The 14,891-nt window shown below is 35.5% G+C and overlaps 2 protein-coding genes across 2 annotated transcripts; one reads left to right on the top strand and one right to left on the bottom strand.

The window, feature by feature from the left end:
• Positions 1-7,027, top strand: LOC135691045 (regulation of nuclear pre-mRNA domain-containing protein 1B). Its single transcript, XM_065208784.2, has 7 exons — positions 1-245; positions 903-1,032; positions 1,285-1,391; positions 2,347-2,441; positions 3,816-3,942; positions 4,937-5,112; positions 6,095-7,027. Exons 1-7 carry the CDS (start codon positions 95-97, stop codon positions 6,245-6,247), a joined length of 939 nt encoding a protein of 312 aa, XP_065064856.1. The 5' UTR covers positions 1-94; the 3' UTR covers positions 6,248-7,027.
• Positions 7,028-7,121: 94 nt separating this feature from the next.
• Positions 7,122-13,559, bottom strand: LOC135691039 (uncharacterized). Its single transcript, XM_065208775.2, has 5 exons — positions 12,962-13,559; positions 10,001-10,115; positions 9,483-9,724; positions 8,759-8,996; positions 7,122-8,286 (listed from the first exon to the last, which is right to left on the bottom strand). The coding sequence occupies exons 2-5, from the start codon at positions 10,095-10,097 to the stop codon at positions 7,634-7,636; spliced, it is 1,230 nt and encodes a 409-aa protein (XP_065064847.2). The 5' UTR covers positions 10,098-10,115; positions 12,962-13,559; the 3' UTR covers positions 7,122-7,633.
• Positions 13,560-14,891: the final 1,332 nt, after the last annotated feature.

Consider the following 14,891-nt stretch of genomic DNA (forward strand, 5'->3'; position numbering starts at 1 on the left):
GAGGTCATTTCAAGACGGTTAAACTATTATGGTTCGTGCTCGAACAAAGAGCTAGTACAAAGTTTTCACTAATATCTAGATTTAATGCAAAAAGATGTCGTCGTTCTCAACAACAGCACTAGAAAAAAAGATTAACGATTTAACGAGTACCCAACAAAGTGTGCAGACGCTATCATTATGGATAATCCACCATCGGAAACACAACAAGGCCATCGTTCAAACATGGTTGAAAGAGTTGCAAAAAGGTAAGTAAAGTTGGCTAGTCAACCCTTCATTCGATGGTAAACTTTGATCCCATCACCTAGCCACTGTATTTTGCAAGCTTGCATACTTCCTATAAACACAGCGTAATGAAAATTAAAAACAATGCCATTCAGAAACCTTGGGCTTGTTTCATGACTAGAACATGAACAATAATTTTGGACATCTATCCAGTTTATAAATATTGTCCTTAGCATTTTTATCTTCTGAACATTTGTTGTCTTTTGATTTGATTAAGATAACTTCCAAGCTTCATACTATGCAAGATGCCATTATGTTGGCAGCATGCAAGCTTCCATTTTTGCTACCCGTTCAGAGTCTATCTTGGATTCCATTTAATTTTCTGACTCAGGACAGAAGTTACAATGCAAGTTGTAGGGCGAAAATTCTACCTTAAGAATGCATGCAATAGAAATCAATCTATCGACCATTGACCCAAATCTATCGACCTACCATGAACTCTAACAGGAAGTAGTTACACAAAAATAAAAAATATAAATGATATTTGGGTGGGAGTGGACAAGAAAAGTACCTTTTCCACACTGTAAGCTGGTGTATCAGTCCTACCCAAAGACACCCAAGTTTGGTTTAAAGTCAATAGCATAAAAGATGCAATATGATTATGACAATATTTTTTGTAGCCAAGCCAAAAAAGAAACTTACAATGATGTACCTCACGAATGATATTCTACAAAACAGTAGAAAAAAAGGAACCGAGTTTTCAAGGGAATTCTCCAGTGTGCTTCCCACAGCATTCCGGCACTGTGCTAAGTGAGTCAACATTATTGAATTTTAGTTTCATTGAGGAAATATTGTGTTATATTTATGCAATGTGTTTGACTTGAAATTATGAATTAATAGCTAAGCCCTGTTTGCCGGCTGATATATTTTCTAATTATGTAGTGTTCAAGGCTGATTTTCTTGGGAATCAACACATGAGAGCTTCAAATTTAATTTTTGTAGAAATTTAATATCTCTTTTGTTTACTAGTAGTATATATTTTGTATTTTTGTCTCTTTATAGAGAATGCAGCTCAGATACTACAAATGCTCTTGAAAGAATTTTGGGGATATGGAAGGAAAGAGATGTTTATGATCAAATTTTTCTAGACAGACTGAGGAAAGGAATGGGTATGACAAAACTTTAACTGCATTTTGAATATTAAATTATTGTCTTCACTCACCCTATTAGAGCTAGGTGGCTCAATTTGCCAAATGCAAAAGCATTTTATTTGAGTTTGCTTCATTCTTTTGTGGATGGTCTTTGTGCCTTTTAGCTTTTAGAGCATGCGTGGCCAGATTCAAGTTATGTCATCTCAGATATTTTCCAAAATATTGGACTGTACCCCAACAGGGTTGCTTTACTATTGTTGTCAGTGAATATGTTGGCATAATTTGAGAAAAGGATCTTCCCATTGAGGTGCCTTGAATTTTTCTTTAAAACTTGCTGTTAAAGGCAAAATCATCATGTCTGTGAATAGATATCAGAATTTGATGATTTATTTTATATGCAGCGGGGTAGTTTCCCAATTATGATTAATGGCATCAAGGCTTAGCTTCAATACCCTCATCTTTAGGAATGTTTGTGTGTGTATAATGATTTTGCATCTAGGGTAACCAACCACGAATTCAGTGGAATGCTAGTATGCATGTGGAAAGTTTGTTGTAGAAAAATGAGTTGTGTCTTTTGTATGCGAAGCACTAATAGGCCTATGATTATTGTTATGATAAAAGTTTTTCTGTAGGAGAAACACAACCTGACAGTGTTTTAAGGCAAAGTATCAAAAAGTGGTCAACAACAAGAAAAGTCTTAGAATAGAAAAACCATTACAATGTATCATTCTTCAAGAATAATGAAGCTTTAATGCCTCTTTTGGTTTATTTTCTTTGGTAGCTTTTTCAACTTTTGATAATGCAAAATTTATTTGCAGGGCAAATGTGCAACAAAAAGTTACGCCCCCCCCCCCCCCCAACAAAAAGTATGAAGTGACGCCCCTGATGCCCAACAATCTAAGTTTTTAACATGCTATGAAGACAGTAAATATGTCATTGTTTTTTATTATTAATTAGAACATTTTTTATTTAGCAATAATAACAGCACCTGTGGAGGAATCCAACAGCCCACCACCTGTCAAAAAATCTAGAACTGAAGATCTCAAGCCTCCATCAAAGATTCCAGATGTAAGTTGTTTGTTATCATATACGGTAAATCCTCGAATTAGCCCCCTGGGGGCTTATTCATTTTTGATATTTTTGGCTTGTAAAGTTATTGTAGACATTAAGAAGACATTATTAAAAGACCTCATTTATTTTAGTAGATTTTTTTTATGAGCATTTAATTAGTTACTACCAAAAGTATGAATTTGTTGTGGTAATTCAATATAATGCCATAGGCAACCTCAGATGACAAAAATCGTGAAATGGAGGGGTCCAATTCGAGAATTTATGGTAGCAGTGGGGGCTTATTCGAGGGGTGGGGTTTTTCGAGTGGGGCCAATTGAACAATTTACGGTGAGGCTTTGATACTTTGATATCGCAAGGTGAAGCGAAACAGCGGCAGCATTCAGCATTCAGAATCTGTCTATATTGAAATATACGTGAACAGAAACAGTCCGTTTTCTCAGAAGGTCAAATAAAGGAACTAAGTAATTATTTCATCTCAAGTTGTTATAAATGGTTTTTTGAATAGGATTTTACGCTTAGCTTGCAATAAAATAGGTTTAAAATTTCACAGGTTTTTAAATATTGCTTGCTATAAACAGTTTTAGTAATGTTAGTAAATAATGTAGTACTGTCCCTGATTCAGTTTTCTAACCCACAGCAGATGTCGACAGACACATCCAAGTCCGTGGTAGTTTAAAAATGATAATGTCTTGTAGATTCTTTTTACGTAACCACTTTTCATGTTATAATAAGGAACTTATCGCTTTGTGATAAATCAAAGCTCTTGTTCAAGCCAACTTTTTAATCATCTGTAACACTTGTAGCAGTGTTTAAAAGAACAAGGCACGTGTTTCAACAGAAATCATGAAAATCTATATCTTGCGGTTCATCTCATACCACCAGAACGGAAATAGCTCAAATATATAGACAAATGGTTACGCCTTTTGTATAACTTTACGACATTGATTTGTATAAACTGGAGTTTCTTCGTTCATTTTTTACTGTATTCGCAAAAATGGCGTTTTCAAGCGCTTTAAAATTGGACACTTTTAAAATATTTGTCCTTGGTTATCGTTCTTGTAGTTCCTTGTTTTTTAATGATTTTAACGGTGAAATCAATGAAGTCACTCTAACATTGCCCATGGACGCATGCACCAATGAGTAAGCGAGTAGGATTGCTTCCTCGCCCTACGCAATTTAGAAACTTTCTTGAATTTCTCTAGCTTACTCTAGTTTACTCACCTGGACTGAGGGGTTCCTGGCATTGCCTGGTCTTAAAGAAAATCCTTGAGAAACATTTTTATATAGCACCAAGTCTACTTCCCTCTAAAAATGGTTGCTATGCATCCTTAACGACGGACTGTTGATGTTATTTTATCTTTTGAACTGTAGCCAGATGAATTAATAAAGAAATTGACAGAGCTGGAACACTCAGCATCACAAGATGCCTCGGCACGAGAGAAGATTGCAAGCCTGCCGGGTGAGATTACAGATCCAGCGAATCTTGACAAAATAACTGGTATGTTGACTTTGATATCTTTCCAATCAAGTATCAAGAATACCTATATTTATTTATTTATAATTTAACGTAGAAGTATAGGAAAATCAATTATGTGTTTTGGCGTTTCGAGTATATTTCCACTTTTCAGGAGGAAAAATTATACCCTGATGAGAAAGTTATACTCGAAGCGTCAGAATATCTATTTACTTTTCATGTCCGTAGTCACTTTTTACTTTTGATCATATACTGGCTCGTTCAACGACATGCAAAAGCGTATTTATTCTCTTCTATATATAATCACTCAGCAGATATTTGCAAGATAAATCTTTGATTTTTCTGTTCACATTCCCACCGCCCCAGCTCTTCAAAGTCAGGTAGAAATAAATTTACTTTGCTTTAGGCTACCGTTAACTGTTTCTTAATGAGAAACAAAAAACAGTTAAAGAAATTAAATAATTTGAGCGCCTTTAATACAACTCCATTTACAGTTGCTGCTAAGTTTTCAATCATGGCCGCCAAGGGGTTTTGGAGGCCCTAGAGCAAAAACAAAAGACGTGGCCCCTAGAAACCGTGCGAGCAGAAAAAGTTTGCTTCCACGTCCTTCAGATTCGCTTTAAATGCGCTACAATCATTTCTTGGCATCGTTTGAAACGTTTTATTTTTCGGCACATTTGGCTACGTTTGATTAACTTCATTAAAATTGAATTCATTACTTTTTTACGCCCCGTAGAGCTTGAGGCCCCAGAGGAATTTGCCCCCTTTGTCGCCTCCTCCTCTCGGCGACCCTGCAAATGACAGTGCTTCAGAAAAAGAACATATTATTCTAACCTTGACAATCTTCATTTCAATTCTTTTTGTTGTAGCGTAAGTTCTTTTGATATTATTTAGTAATAAGTAAGGCAGTTATAGTAGCTCCGCTACCTTCTCCTGACGGTTACGAATTTCACTACGTTATCACATGATTTCGAATACCCCTTCTTCTAAACTTAAAAGTGATTTTGTCCAATAACAGAATATGAAGATGGAAAGAAATTGCTGAAATCGCTATCTGAAGCTTGTCATCATCTTTCGGAATACAACAAACGGCTCTCGGCTGAGCTGGCAGACAGGCAGATTGTGCAAAAGAAGCTTGCTGAATACACTACATATCAAAAATATATGCTGGCGCTAACTGAAGATAGATTAGAGGTGAGGAGTTTGTACAGATATCAAACAGTGTGTCCCAACACTATCACAGGTGTCCCAGAACTATCATAGATGTCCCCCCACTGTCGTACAATAATATGTATCGTATTAAACCCAATGTGTCCTACAAACAAAGGTGTTAAAATGCAGGCAATTTCCTTTAATCTCTCCTACTTTTGAAGTTCGATATTAAAATTTTGCTAGGTTTTTTATAATGTTTCAAACCACAAATCGAACTTATTCACTATTTCTTTTCAAACTTGAAGTGAAGATTTAGATGGCATTGCCATCGATATCTTCAATAAGAACTGCATTCGATTTTATTTCACCATGATATTATCTATTGAAATATTCTCTTAATATTTTGAAAGTCTTTCCTGATATCAGGATAATATCTCTTTCCTCATACCCGAAGAAGCCAGTAATTGCTTCGACCCTCCCCCCCCCCACCTACTGATGCCCTACATTAGCGATTCCTTTTTTGACTTTTTGGATGTAATGATATTTCTTGTGCGGGACTGATAGAATTTTTATTATATGGTGATAAAGATGTTATTATGATATTACATGGTGACTGCCCTCAATAATATTTTCAATTTATATCTATAGAATCAATTTTTTCTTGTAAATACCAATTTTTATTAAGAAAAATACTGGTCTTGATAATGATTGATACCAGTGATGTAATTTACTAAACAAATTAACCTGTGTAAATACCAAAAATTATTATTTATTATTTATACGTTAAGACTCTTGCAACTTGGAAGACTTGTCACCAGGCTAGCCGATAGTGACTACCTGTAAAGTGAGATTACTGTTGTAAGTAGAAAAATATAAAATAAAAATGCTTCATTATTATTACTATCTAGTATTATAATCTGAATCTAAAACGTCACTTAACGGAATCTTTATTGATCTACGTCATCAGCACAAATGTTTTTATAAATTTTAAAAACAGATTTAGAAGATTCATCTTTCGTTTTAGGAATCCAGGAAGAAGCTTGCTAGAGTAACACAAGTAAGAAAAGGACTCGAATCTCACTTGCACAACTTACCGGATCTTACAAAGTTGCCGGATCCAAATGCTGGATTGGCCCCATTACCGTCCGCTGGAGATCTATTTGCAAAATCCACGTAGCTATTTCCCCCAACTTCTCGTTTTTATAACTCTCGTTTCAAATATTCATTGCCCGTCGCAAGAATATTCTTCTTAATTTTTATTCTTAAGGGATCTGATTTCCACTGTGAAGTTCATTTGACTGTACAGTGTTGGTAGGAGAAGCTCTTGAAGATTCTTGGTACATTGTAGATAAAGTATCATAATTCTTTTATCTTTTTATGAATAAGAAACACAATGATGACTTCAACCTGTACGACGGTCCTACCAATATCCAATGCATATAGGTTTTTCAGTGCCAAGTGCACGCTTGAATTCGAAATAACCTTCGTTTTTATGCCATCTTACATTAATGCCATTGCAATTACCTGTTCTGAAAATCATCTCCTCAACAAATTAAAATTGCAAACTAAGGTAGTAAATTGTCACAACAAATTCCTAAACTACCTTACATGAACGATACTTGTGACAACTGATAAAAATGAAAATTTTGCAATTATGTCACGGTAAACGCATATACCAGAGAATCATTCATCCGTCCCAGAGAATACTTGGTTAGTATTGAAATTAGTTTTATTTGGTATACAACACTAGAGGGCAAATTTTATATTAAGGCTCCCAGCTGGTTCGTTAGGCCAGCGACGAAGTATGAAAAACCTAACATCAGAAAGTACAGTCTTTGACGCGGATGTTTCATTGGTGTTAAGTGTTTGTTATTGGCCTTTTTTCTCCATCTTATGTATGTTGTTTAGCTGAAGCCATATGTTTTTGATGGCAGTCGTAGATCGGAATGGTTTTTAATGGAATATTTTCTTGTGGTAACTCTTGGAATTTGAGTGCAAATTTTGCACCAGGGACGTGACTGGTCAAGGAATTCGTTAAAATAGAAAGGTACTTGTTTACAAGTTATTTATTTTCTTGTTTGAAACATACAATTATATCTTTTTATGGTAGTAACTATCAAATCTATTTTGTCTAGTTTAAAACAGACAAATAGTTGGGCCTCTTCTGAGCTGTAAAGGCCTATTTGGTACATTCTTCACGTAAATAGCAAAACAAGTACTAGCCAGCTTTGGGGATTTCTGTATTATTAACCAAATAGTGTTACAATAAGCCTCCCGCATTTGTAAACAAGTCTTTACATAGAATTTTAACCTGCTCGAGCATAATGAAAACTGTTCCTTCTTTGTGTCGTCTATCAGGCTATTAACTCGTGCTGGAGTTGGCCTTTGAACCTGCTGCTGTCATTTATACATTTCAGTTTTTTAGCATAAACCCTCTTGTAATCTATATATATATATATATTTCAAGTATTAAGCTTATTAAATCTGAAATCATGGTAACATATAGAACAATGAATATGTTTATTTTATTTTTACTTAAAAAAAGCCACTGCTTCTGCACAGTTCAAGCAATAGGCCTGAATGACGGCTTTGCCTCTCTAAAGCGACACATGTCCTCGTGTTTGATTGCATTGTAGTGGTAATAATTTTGAAGATCATGCACCTGTGACGTCATAGTAATTGGCAATTGTGGGTGAAAATGTTTCTCATAGCTTTGTTTATGTTCTGATTGGTACAAGTCAAAGGATTTATCTAAATGCGGTAAATATGGCGTGGTCTGATTTTCACTTGCTTGCATGTGATGCCAGTTTTCGTAGTAATGCCTCGATTTATCAAGGTATGGCCTTGTAGCTGCTGGAGATCCATGCAGCCCCCTAGTTGCTGGGGGGAAATGCATGTCACTGTGATGCCTTTGCACGCTGTGCGGATGAGCAGATTTTCGGTGACCGCTTACAGTTGACGGATCGCTCTTGATAGTACATTGTGAAATGTGCATGCTAGTTCTGTCAATATTTATTTTGTCTTTGTGACTATATACCACATCTAGACGGTTATCGTTGGTACTCTTACTGCTTGGTCTCGTTACTGAACATTGGACTTTCTCAGTGCACCTCTCGCGAGGACTTGAGGAGGATTCTTCGCTCCTCTCTACAAGACGTTTTTTCCGAACAATCTCATTTGCGTTGTTAGCAGTAACCTTCCTTTTGGCGTTCAAAGCTTAAAAAAAGAGTAAAATTACTTTTATTGGAAAGAACTTTTCATTATATATTAATGCATCGGTTTTTTGGGAGAGCTTTTTAGAAATACTTCTATATTTTCTCCCTTATTCATTCGGGCTATACTCTTTCGTTGCTGAAATAATATTTTCAAATGACGATATCGCACTTTTTGAACCAAACAGCAAAGAATATCAATAGAACGAATTGGCTTGTGTGCAGTTGTTTTAGAAGCATTTCCTAAATTTCTAAGCTTCAAATTATATGGTAAATCAACAACAACAACAACAACAACAACAACAACAACAACAGGATGATATTAGAAGTATACAATGAATGTAGTTAAAAAACGTAGATTATGTTTCTTGATCATAATATCAAGCTAAGTATATCTGGAAATAACTCTATGATGAGCCTGATGCCTAGATGCCCTAGAAGACAAAATCAGTGGGTTGTTCACTGCCGGTACATACCTTTACTGTCATTCCAGGCCACAGGCAAGCCCAGTACCTGTGTATATTTTGTATCATACCAGACTAAAAGCTCAGATCCCGGTGCTATTTCCCGTATGGTACGGTAGTATATACAACCATGGTACTGGAAGACAACCATATTTTGTTCCTTCTTATGTCTCGCACATTGCACATACGGCATCCACGTGTGGAGACTCAATCCATCGAGGAAATGACTGACTTCACCATCGTGAAAAATCTTCGTGAGAAAGAAATTTTATTTGATTATACTCTTTATTCAGTCTATTATGTACATTTTTCATTATCTGCTTCACCGCATTATAAGATACTATGTCATCGACGTATTTACAGCCCCTGCCAAAAATCTTGGAACATTAACATTAGATTTCAACAAGGGAAAATCCATCCATTATCTCATTCCCCTTGTAACGGTCTTTGTTCACTATTGAATAACGTAGGTGATTAGAAGGAGATTGTTTCGTGTGACTTGTATGATATTTGCCTAAACTATCAACTAGGGTGTAGAAATATTAGTATTCCGGAAAAGAATTTAAATGTATGCAACAGAGCGTGTTTGAAATTATTGAACATTTGAATGGTAATTATTAATTCTAAGCCTCTCCATCTATGTAATGTCGCTCATTTTGAAACACCAAAATTAATTTTTATGTATTTAGTGGTTTTAGATATGTATTGTATCTATCAGCAAGTTCTATAAACTCACCTCCCACATAAACTCCGACAATTTTCCTTCAACAGCTTCGTTTCGTCTGACGAGCTTTCCTTCGTAAGGGCCAAACCACGTTCCAGCCGGTATATCCCGCAAAGCGCAAGCACCATATTTTGCCTCGGGTATGCTCGATATGCACAAAGCTATCCCATCCGGTGCTCTTATTTTTCTTTGGACTTTAATTTCTCCTTGTGTCTTAGCATCACCACTGGGATCTATCTGCGGTGCGTCTTTTTCTAAGGTTGAATGAATTTAATATTAATCATAAAAAAACAGTTCAATAAGAAATTTCGAAGGCAGTGTGATCAAAGTTCTGTCTGGGGCTTACAGTTTAAATATTGAAGGGGCGCTAAAAGGTGATAGAGGAGAACCGATGGCTTGTCTACACAATAGCCAGCCTAGGCAAGGAATAATTCACGTGTTTTACAGCGTCACAATTCAGCTACATAAGTTTGAATTTAAAATGTGAAAATACCCAAAAGACACAGAAGTTTGAATTTAAATTTGCTAACCTGGACATTGAAATGAGTTTATATCTTCTTGACTTGCAAGTCGCATTGGTTGGTAACCATATAAATAATGGTAAACAACTGATGCATCTATCTTCATCTTCTCTCTGTTTTGCTACTGTTGATAAAACAAACTTGTTAGCATTTGTTTGTTTAGACTAGTCTTTCTACAATAAGCTCTAATATGCTGTGTTGAACCCTATGGTTGCAGGTAGGGCAATGCGGTTGGGTGACGTTGCTTTGGGTGTAGGTATACATAGATTATAAGAGTGTTGAAATCATTTTTTCTTGTAAAGTAGAACACAAGCCCTGATCTGCTGTTGGTAGAAACAATTAAGCTCGGTTTTCATGTTTCAGCAAATATCATTCCCATTTGCTTTGTCTCTTATGGTAAGATCGTTTACAGCCTATAAAAATTAGGCACTTTTCCTGAAAATCTGGCATGGGATTTCATTTTTAGGAAATCAGAAAGGTTTGTTTCCCTAGGCCAATAAGGATGTGTGAGGGTGCCATACAATTAAGTGTTTTCGTTATATCTTTAAATCGGGAACAAGAAATACGATGGAAACTTCAGCATATGAAATGTGACAACCAGCCTAAGCTTTCTTACCTCGTCTTAGAAATAAAGTCAGAAGTTAGAGGCGACTGAGTTACCAGAGCAAACCATTCACGTGCATTTTAATTGAAAATTGTTATCGGGCCTGAGAATGAGCTGCGTGGTTGTACGCCAGTTGTATGTTTTCTGGTGAAGGCACAGCTTTTACAACCTATCCTTAATTTCTTTATGATCAGAATAAGCAGATTAATAATGTGAAACTGTGGAAATTTTTTCAACCGGATAAAAATTTAAAATTTGAATCATTGACACTAAATAACGTATAAAAATTTAAGGGAAGTAACGCATAAGGCAAAGACGTTGTCTGGGTATGAAACGTCAGTAAGCCTAAGCAATAATTCATAAACAGCTGTGGATCGAAAGTAACGTAAAAAGAAAATGACACGTTTGATTGGTTTCTATTTTGACCAATCAGCGATCGCTAAGTTCTGTTCTTCAATTTTCAGACGTTTCCTCATTGTTATAGCTTCCTGTCGTGTATTTGTTATTCGAAAGCAAATGAACATTATACGCAGAGATAGGCTTTCAAGTATCTTCTTAGAAGTCTATTATAGTTTCGTATTCGTATCATTGTTTTGTTATTCACAATTGTATTTTTTATATTTTTTTCAAATAAAGGAAACTTTTCAACGGGCTGGAATCTTAGCTCCGGAAACTTAGCATGCTGTTACTTTGCTTTATATCATCAAAAATCATTTTATCTCAAAATAATTTCACAAATCTTTCTGCAGATGTTTCATGCAAGTTAGGTAGAGTATCAACTTTAGTTTTAAAGCAGTAGCTTGTTATTTCCGGCAGACTGTTTGCTCGAAACTTGTTCTCATCACCTACGTTTGCTGAAAACATTGCCTTTCTCCACATCTAAAGTTCAGCATTTAAAGTCGTCAAATCTGAGAGAGCAGGACTTAAATGGGTAACTTTGAGTGAATTGTATGAAATGTAATTGCCTCTCTATTCCCTACGACATCAGGTCTCCTTGATGATTCATAAGAATGAGATCCTTTGCATTCGTGAGGATTATGGTTTGAGAACTTGGCTTTTTAATCAAATCAACTTTCCAATCAGTATATGTTCTCTAAAGTCATATGGATTTGTCTTGAAGTGTTATTTTTCCCCATTTTCACAGCAGGTTAACTCTTATCCAAGTGCAAAATGTGTGTATTTGTTACCAATACCGGTTGAAACCTCACTTTTCAATTAGCCAATTGATAGCTGAACATTCAATCTAGCACTAATGCCAATAATAAGAAATCGTTATTGGAAAACAAAATGAATGTTTCACTTTAAAGATACTTAGAGTAGAGAAGAATGGAGCAAATAAATTTACTTTGATTTCGCATTTTGTTGGCGCATGAAACAAACAAACGAATCGTACAGTAATGCCAAGATAAAAGCCATGATGAAGACTGTAAGGTCATCTTCCTCCGTTTGAAGTTTCCTTTACACTTTCTTGGATTGTTTACCCACACATCGTCACAATAATTTACGTGCGTTGAATAATTAACGAAGGCAAAAGGAAGAGAGAGGGGATGAAAATGTAATGCGTGTGTTGAAGTGTGTTGAAGTCGTAATAATAAATCGAACAACTTTGTATTCAGCGATAATCACGAAAACTTCGACAACATCTGTCACAGTTAATTTTTTGCCGAACCTTTTCGCTAATTGATTATTTATAATATGATAGTTAGCTGTTTTAAAGAGTTGCCGACGATATTATTGTCTGGAAAGAGAAGCATGATATTACAGTTTTTAAGCTTATCCTGAAGTTTATTTCATCATTACGGTCGCACAAATAACCGATATCATTAGTATGAACTGCTGTCTGCGTTGAAACTTGGATAAGATATCAATAATGATTCTTTAATTTTTTGGCCTTCACTCGCAAATTAGTAATCATCCACGTTCTACAAAACCAAATAGAAATATGAATCCAAAATAAATTTTCATTCTTAATCAAAAATTGTTTGTATTAAGTTACAAACAATATACAGCACTAACGAATAGTTTATGACTGTTAAAGATTATGTGCAGATTTTTGGCACACAAATAGCAAGTCCTTTGAATGAATTATCTCAAGCGCATTCATCTGTATAGGTTTTTATTTAACACACAAGTTTCTTCTACACAAAGTGAAGTATTTTATCAAATTTGAACTATCTATTAAAACAATCGCATTTATTTTTTAAGTTCTCTGAAAATGGAGATTGAAGATCGAGTAGTCGAGTAACGATAACAAGGAAATCTGCTTTGTAGGCTACACCAGCAGAAGATTTTGGTCAGATTAAGTAAGGTTTTTCAAAACAGCACAATCAATCATTCATAAATTACCAAACAAAACTAACACTTACATGCTCGTCTTTGATTCTTTTTTACCCGATCCTTAAGATTCGTGAACAAAGGACACGAAATCTTTGATTCTCTTCTCGTCAACTTGAATTTAATCCTTCTGATTTTCTTGGCCGATGAAGTCGCAAAATACGATCTTATTTGCTTAGACTTGCCTTCACATTGACGGCACAGACGAAAGGCGAATCATGGCTTGGAAATAATCGCGCTACGGCGTGCTATTTTGGCAGTTTAATCTATTATTTATTAGCATCAAATTTCGAGAGAATACTTAATGAGAACGCGGTCCACTGAGCAGTCAGTCAGCCGGTGAGCAACTCAAATTCCCAATCGCTTTTTACATTGCGGCATATTTAGAAAAGCAAGCAATGCAAATAAGATAATTTTTATCTAAATCTTAATCTACAAAATGCACAGTTGTCTAGTCCAAATTTCCTTTGAAGTTTCCAAGCTGTTAAATACATCAGTGCATATAGACTTTTCTTCTTCAATTACGTCTTTCTATCGAGTGCAATAAAGAATTAAAATGAGCATTCTGTCATTTCTATTGTTAATGAGTTGGTTTAATTCTAGGTTCTATGCACTCGGCTTAATTTGGTTTTTTTCCTGTAAAAGCCACTGTTTAAGGTGATATAGAATGGACGATTTGAATAATTATCATCTTAGTTTCCTGTTTTCAAGAAAGAAATTCTAAATGTCATTAATGTATTTAGAATTGACCTTTTTACATTTACATTTGAGATTCTTTATTTCACATCTTCAAATATAATTATTTTTTACTTCAGGAAAGCCAATTTAGCCGTCAGTTGAACAAATTGTGCGATGAAATCATTGAAATCTGGTTAGGAATGCAAATTATTATTGCTGTTCTAACGAGACAAAACTATTTCCTCGGGATGCAAAATTAAGATTGTATGGATGTGATTCAGTATGGTAAATTTTGCTAACGGTATCCCGGGACTTCTACCTAAGGTCCGAACTGAATTATACCAACGCCTCAATAGCAGAAGCATTCAGGTGTAAAAACAGTAGGGGTCTTTCTCGTGGTTCTTTACAATCAGTATGTCGGAAATTTCTATGTGGTATACGTTATTAAATACCATATTCGTCGGTATATGTTGACTTCTTTAACCAAATAACACCAGTTTCCAGAACAAGAATAGAGATTATTCCTGTGGCCAGGTGTTGATCTTTTAGAGTTTTAAATTAATCAAATATATAATACCATGCACTATAGCCTAGCCTTATGAAGGACTCTCGAATTGGTGTCGCATTTTCCTTGATGTGCGAGCAACCCAAACTTTTCTTCCGTGTACAACTTCAGCGTTAAAGTAATGCCATCATGGTTTTTCAGAAGGTCCAAGCATACAGAGAAAGATGAATTTTTCAAAAGAATCGTCAACAAAAAATGAATTGTTCCCTTTTATTTACTTAAATATTGCGAACTAGATTAAGGAAAGAGAGTGGTTGTATTTACCATAAATAACGCGAGCATTTCCTATTTATGAAAATTAACAAGGTCTGTGTGGGAAATAAATCGAAGTTGGCAGTGTATGTAAACGTCAAAGTAGACTAAAGTAGATCTACGCCACATTGCCAGGGTTGGGACGGCCTGAATGTTGGGAGACAATTACGTTTCCCAATAAACCAGACTAGGGTACCGCATTAATCAGCGTAAAATAAGGGATGACCCTAAATTATAAGCCCGATCTTGGACATGACCTTGGAACCTTTTAAAGGCCTCTGCGCTAACAATTTGCGATTACTGAATGTTGCGTTGGGCTTGCAATCTTGTTTCTCTTTACTACCAATCCAGCCTCACATTGAAAATAAAGATTTTTCCGCTATGCCCTGGCTTACGCTACATACGAGAAATTACAGGATTTTGAATAAACCAAGCAGTAGAACGATCACAGCTGGTGGCTCATATGG

Source organism: Rhopilema esculentum, chromosome 4 (assembly GCF_057945365.1).
Source record: "Rhopilema esculentum isolate cy_ngs chromosome 4, ASM5794536v1, whole genome shotgun sequence".
Lineage (NCBI taxonomy): Eukaryota > Metazoa > Cnidaria > Scyphozoa > Rhizostomeae > Rhizostomatidae > Rhopilema > Rhopilema esculentum.

What these genes read in the sequence shown, in the direction of transcription:
- LOC135691045 (XM_065208784.2), top strand. Translation starts at nt 95, where the DNA reads ATGTCGTCGTTCTCAACAACAGCACTAGAAAAAAAGATTAACGATTTA. An exon ending in CTCCATCAAAGATTCCAGAT is followed by an intron (nt 2,442 to 3,815) that starts GTAAGTTGTTTG and finishes TTTGAACTGTAG; the next exon opens with CCAGATGAATTAATAAAGAA. An exon ending in GAATCTTGACAAAATAACTG is followed by an intron (nt 3,943 to 4,936) that starts GTATGTTGACTT and finishes GTCCAATAACAG; the next exon opens with AATATGAAGATGGAAAGAAA.
- LOC135691039 (XM_065208775.2), bottom strand. Translation starts at nt 10,097, where the DNA reads ATGAAGATAGATGCATCAGTTGTTTACCATTATTTATATGGTTACCAA. An exon ending in TGTCGGAGTTTATGTGGGAG is followed by an intron (nt 8,997 to 9,482) that starts GTGAGTTTATAG and finishes TTTCTCACGAAG; the next exon opens with ATTTTTCACGATGGTGAAGT. An exon ending in GGCCTGGAATGACAGTAAAG is followed by an intron (nt 8,287 to 8,758) that starts GTATGTACCGGC and finishes TCTTTTTTTAAG; the next exon opens with CTTTGAACGCCAAAAGGAAG.